At 39.4% G+C, this 6,227-nt stretch overlaps 1 protein-coding gene across 1 annotated transcript in view; it reads right to left on the bottom strand.

Annotated features, from left to right (window-relative positions):
- Positions 1 to 4,300, bottom strand: part of LOC143890961 (protein neprosin-like) — a 12,462-nt gene extending 8,162 nt beyond the window's left edge. The window contains exons 1-2 of the mRNA XM_077395628.1: positions 4,125 to 4,300; positions 3,910 to 4,023 (exon numbers count right to left, since the gene is read on the bottom strand). Of these exons, the coding sequence (XP_077251743.1) occupies positions 3,910 to 4,023; positions 4,125 to 4,300 (290 nt within the window). The remainder of the gene's footprint in view (positions 1 to 3,909; positions 4,024 to 4,124) is intronic.
- Positions 4,301 to 6,227: the final 1,927 nt, after the last annotated feature.

A 6,227-nucleotide genomic window follows, 5' to 3' on the forward strand; every position in this document is an offset into this window, starting at 1 on the left:
TCAAATTCTTGTAAAATAAAATTCCTCACCTACTTTTATACAGCAAGGATTCCTTGTCGAGGTAAGGAAAAAAATCTTCAAACTTTAAGAAGAGATTCGCAATTACTAAAACTTCCTAGGAGAGGATAAAAAAAAGGAAGGAGTGATCCAACAAGATAACAACAAAACTAAAAAGGAAAGAGAGTTACTAGCACAAGATAACAACAAACTAAAAAGGAAAGAGAATTACTAGCATAAGATAACAACAAACTAAAAAGGAAAGAGACTTACTAGGAGAGAATAAAAAAGGAAGGAGTACAAGATATGAAGAAACTAAGATGGAAAGAGAGACCTCAGATAAGTTACATTGGCATCGGAGGTGCATGGAAATAATTACTGCCTAAAAAAATCAATTTGTTGGGCCAATCAGGTTTGAAGATCTGAACCATTCATTTGTTCGGCCTTCACATTAGTGGGCCGTGCCAGAAAATATATACATACCTCATACGATGATCCTAACCCTCCAATCATCCGTAGAGGGATTGAACCATATAGAAACCTCTACAGATCTAAAATTTGTTTTGTGCCAATTTTATGTCAAAAGAAGTCAGAAGAAACGGAAGTTAGGACTCCGTTTGAATCGCACAAAAAATGTTTCTCGAGGAAATTTTTTCCTAGAAAAAAAATTTCATTTCCACAATTTAGATGGAAGTGATATGGGTATGGCTTATTTAAAGGGTTACCATTATAAACTGATGGTCTGTCTAGATACCAATTGAACTCGGGCGATTTAATACATAGTCTCTGAGGGTTCCACTTGACTTCTTTTAATTTGCTTAGGCCCTCTTTGTTTTTTATTTTGAGAATTGATTTCGAGTTCCAATAAACAATTTTGGACCTGAAAATCAATTCTCAAAATCCAAAACAAACAGAGCCTTAGAACAACAAAGTTTTGCATTTTATAGTGGACTCCATGTTATAGATGTGATTAAATGTTCTTCCCTCAAGCTCTATATTTGCTTGATGAATAAATAATATAATGTAGTTCGTATGCTTTCTTGACTTTAAAAAACTAATTTATCATATTTATCCATCCTATTAGTAAGTTTTTTTTAATGCGGTATACAATATTACATCTACTTAGCTTATTAGAACTCCAAGTATATTACCTGCTATACCTATATTATTAAGCAAAACTATTTAGTTTTTATAATTGATCAAAATATATTCCCAAATCAACAAATCCTTTTTCATGAGTTTTGTCAAATTTGTCACTCCATACCCATGGGATTCCACACTTAAGCCACATACATCAAAGTTCAAATGATAAAAATAATATTATGTGTTGGGGGTTAAATCGGTATATCCGGTACCGATCACCAACTCCAAACACAAAACACGCCCAACGTAAGCCCACGCAAAAGAGCTATCAACACCGACCCAATCTTCTCCCAACACCCGCGCCTCACACCATACCGAAGTTACATCTGCCATCATCGGTACCGATTATCCGGAAAATGAGGCACGACCGCGGGAATCCCGCCACCAAGCGGGAAATCCGGTTGACCGTTACACTAAACCCGCCTTTCACGTCCATGAGAAGAATAAAAGGTTCCCGCCAAGACCACCATCCCCCCAAACTAAGCTTAGATATTCAGGGAATCATGCCCCCACGATTGTAACTGCCTCCCATTCCGCCCCACATGGGCAGAATTAAGGCCATGACTAGCATCGTGGGCATAATTGGGGTCTCATCACTTATTGAAATTCCACTAGGCAACCCAAGAGGGGGATGAATTGGGTTTCTTTTCAATTTTTTTTTTTTTGAATGATTAAATTAACTAACCTTTATTACTTTGAAATTTAAATTTAAAACTAAGGGAAAGAAGTTAGCAAGCACAATGAAGAAGGATGTGAAAGAAAAAGGATGCACACTGTGATTTTTATAGTGGTTCAACCTTAGCACTTGCCGAGGTCTACATCCACTTGCCAATACCTCCTTGGCACTTCCACTAAGCGATCCTCCTTTCTTATCTGGCCGGATCAAGGAGCCCTCTTAAAAGATTGTTTACCTTTCTTACCTGGCCGAATTGTAGACCCTCTTTGAGCGAGTTGTAAAACTCTTACAATGTTGAAGAAGACTATAAACTTTGATATGGCCTCTTGTGGGCTTGATTTACAATGAAGAACACTCCCTCACAATATCACAAGAATACAAATCATCTAGTTCAAATCCTCTCAAAAGTCAAAGTTGAAATCTCAGGCTCAAGAGGGTTTGTTGGGTCTTTAATGCTTAAGAATGGATTAACAAATGGTTTTCAAGCTCAATAAATCATATTCAATGTGTGGAAGAAGAAGTAAAAGAGAAGGGAGAGTCATTTATATAGGACCCAAAAACAAACCTTTTTCGTCTTTCCAACGGCTAGTTCGGACGTCTCTCGGATGCCCGGACAACTAGCTATTAAAAAAAGATTTTGAAATTTACTGGATTCGGGCGCCCAGAATTTTCGCTCGGGCGTCCAACCCGGGTGCCTAAAGAATTCTTCGGGCGTCTCTGAGTTTTGGGTCGCTTCGGTTAGAATTTTCTCCTTGTATTCGGGCGCCCAAACCTTGGGCTTCGGGCGTCTGTACAAGTAAAATTTTTATAACTTTTTTCATTACTTGTTCATTCTACTTAAGGTCCTTTGATGGATCCTTAGGGTGTGTTATGTTTGTTCATGAAGTCTTACATGAGCCTTGAACACAATTAGGACCTTGAGAGGTTTGATTTACATTCTAAAGTTGTGAAAAGACCACCTATGGCTTTGGCCTTCATTCTTGACATGCTTGATTGCTCGGTGGGTCTTGCAAGGTGGCTTTTCTCTTGCGTTTGCCATCCATGAGTCTTTGTCGTTCCTTGATTGCACTTGTCGTGAGACTATCCATGTGAGTTGCTTGTGGATTTCCAGAACTTGGATTACAATACTAACAAGCAAACCATTACTTTAAACATCCAATCAGTAATATTCTGGCAGGGACCCGCCATTGGAAGTCCGTTTATCAAAAACTATTCAAAGCAAACAATAACAAATAGCCTCTGATAACCCACGGAATTAGCCTAAATGATTTCGGCTCTCAACAAGCAATGGAAGCAGGACCTCAAAAGCATCCGTTGGGAAGGAGCATAACGTCCCAATATGTGCTTTTATGCCTTTTTTTTTTTTTTGGGGGGGGGGGGGGGGGGGGAGGGGGGGGGAGGGAGAGAGAGAGAGGACGAGGGTGTCGGTGTACGTTGAGTGGAGATTATGGCAGACTAGAAATTCAGGAAGTTCAAGCACTAGTACATAAGAGGGATAATATTTCCATTCTTCTTGTTTCACCATTCATGTTAATTAGGGGGTCCTAGGCCCTCTTTGTTTTGGATTTTGAGAATTGATTTTGAGTCTAGAACCTACGTTGCATTCGACAACCATCCATGGAAAGGCTTCTACGGATTTTTATTTATTTTTTGTTGCATAGAATGGAAAATTCTGAAAGATGCAGTTCACTTCCCTTGGACCCATTTGGGATTGTCAGAAAAACATTTCTGATGGAAAAAATATTCTTTGGGATTTTTTTTCTTTCCAAGGGGAATTCTATGATTATGGTAAAATACAATATCAATAGGATTGGTTCCAATTATCTTTTTCATCTGTAAAAAAAAGTATGAAATTTTAGAAATATTTTTCCTTTTCAAACATTTCCACAAAATTCTTGCCATCCAAACAGGGCCTTCCATAAGCCAATAACGTGGCCCACACTTTTTTTGCTACACATGCCAAGCATAAAAACACTGCGTTGAGGGGCCCCATTACATACAAGAGAATAAAATCAATGTACGCAATGCTTAAAAAAGCATAAATATGAATTCTGTGTATGCATCAAATCATGCAATTACAGTTAAAAAATTACCCACATTGGCAATTATTGGGCTGGATAGGGCCCATGAAGGCCTCCCCCACCTTTCTCTTCTTCATCTGATTAAGAACATACATGGCCCTAAAAACACTGCATTGAGATCCCCCACTACAAAGAAGTGAATAAAATCAGTGTACACGATTCTAAAAATAGCATACACATGAGTTCTGTGTATGCACCAAACCATGCAAATACAACGAAAAAATTACCCACATGGGCACTTATTGGGCTGGATAGGGCCCATGGAGGCTTCATCCATCTTTCTCTTCTTCACCTGATTAAGAACAGACAAGGCCCAGTCCGCGAAGAACGTCTTCATTGTGTCCAACCTTGCTATCCTTATAGAAGGACATGCAATTATCTTTGTTCGAAAGCGGGCATTCATCCCCCTTAGAGTCTCTCCATGCCTGTCTCATTCCCGACCAACTCGCCTCGGCCCCGGTGGTAGACGTACTGCCCTACACAGGCTAGTTCAAGCCATCCTCTTGGGAAGAACTCCATCACACTACTGTTTCGATCCATGAAGAACATGTTCATCAACTGGGCCCCATGGGAAGATACTAAGATATCCATATTGGTCATCAGTTTCACCTGGATCAAGCACCCCAAACCAGTTTTGAATAGAGTTAGTTGAAGTTATGATCGCCAGATCTTGATCGGATGGTTAAAGTGGACCCGGGCTTGATCATTAATAAAGGTGGGCCCATTTTGAACATTAGTAAGCTACTAATTGTTTGATTAAGATGGAACACTGATAATAACAGTGGAATCTGATCCAGAGGCGGACCCACAGAAGGCAGGGGTGAAAGTGGGTCAGGGTCCCATCTAACCTATTTTTCTAAATCGGGTTGGGTACGGTTCGGTTTGGATTAAGGTAAAAAAAAGAAAAAATATATAAAGGAAACCATGACCCTATGATTTTGAAAATCATAATAAAATTAGAGGGAAGGGGGTCGGGTTCGGTCCGGGTCAACTTACATTATGATTTTGAAAATCATAATGCAAATTTCAATAGCAATCTGACTGGGCGGACGATGAATTCAATAGCAATAGCTCAAGTTATTATATGCTTAAAATGTTTACATCACATAAGTTTTGACACATAGATCTTCAAAGGATGCAGTTAGGTGGGCGTGATCATCATGGTATATGCCATTATTTACCTAGAGATTTGAAAAAAAAAATCAAAATTAGAATAAGAGAATATGAGATAGATCTTGGATTTTTACTATGATTGAACGTAAAATGGGAATAAAATAATTTTATGCCCACTTTCCTACCTATAATTGGACATAAAATTTGTTTTATGTCCATTTTATATTGAAATAAATGGAGCCTAAAGGAACGATCAAACACATAAAGGACCTTACGAGTAGGGCTGCAACTCGAGCCGGGTTTTACCCGACCCGCATCGACCCGACCCGAAAATAGCCTGGGTCGGGTTCAGGTTTCATGGGTTTCGGGTCGAGCCGGTTCAGCATTCAAAAGCCCGCATGATTCTTGGGTCGAGCCGGGTTTGAAGGGGGCCGACCCGACCCGACCCGAGTTACATAAGTTATAGTATGTACATTTTTTTCTATTGTTAGTTAAAAGTTAAAGGGATAATTACATTTACACCCCCTCTAGTTTCTGACACATTCACTTCCACCCCTATAGTTTAAAACGTGACAAATACACCCTTGTAGTTTCAATTTGTTTAAGGTAGGCCCCCTCAGCTGAAGGTTCATCCATAGATTGAAGGGTTAGGATGATCCGATGGAGCTGATTTTTTGGGCACACCCTATCTATGTTAGGACCCATCAAATGAACGCTTTGGATCATCCAAACAATGTGGGCCCACATTATTTGGATGATTTTTTGGTAGTGTTTGGATTCGGGTAGGGGCCCAGATTATTTGGATGATCCAAAGCGTTCATTTGATGGGTCCTGACATAGATATGGTGTGCCCAAAAAATCAGTTCCATCGGATCATCCTAACCCTTCAATCTATGGACGAACCTTCAGCTGAGGGGGCAAACCTTAAACAAATTGAAACTACCGGGGTGTATTTGTCACGTTTTAAACTATAGGGGTGGAAGTGGATGTGTCAGAAACTAGAGGGGGTGTAAATGTAATTATCCCAAAGTTAAAAGTGAAAACCCACGCACCCACTGTTACTGTATGTGAGTGTAATTTCTGCTTCTATGAGTTGAGTTGATTCAAGTGTTTGATTCAGCATTGTTTGATTGTAATTACAACATTGTTTGATTACAGCATTGTTTGATTCAAGTGTGATGTGAGTGTAATTACATCATTGTTTGATTCAAGTGTAA

This window comes from Tasmannia lanceolata, unplaced genomic scaffold (assembly GCF_043159265.1).
Source record: "Tasmannia lanceolata isolate RefF3 unplaced genomic scaffold, GAP_Taslan_0.1 ptg000013l, whole genome shotgun sequence".
Lineage (NCBI taxonomy): Eukaryota > Viridiplantae > Streptophyta > Magnoliopsida > Canellales > Winteraceae > Tasmannia > Tasmannia lanceolata.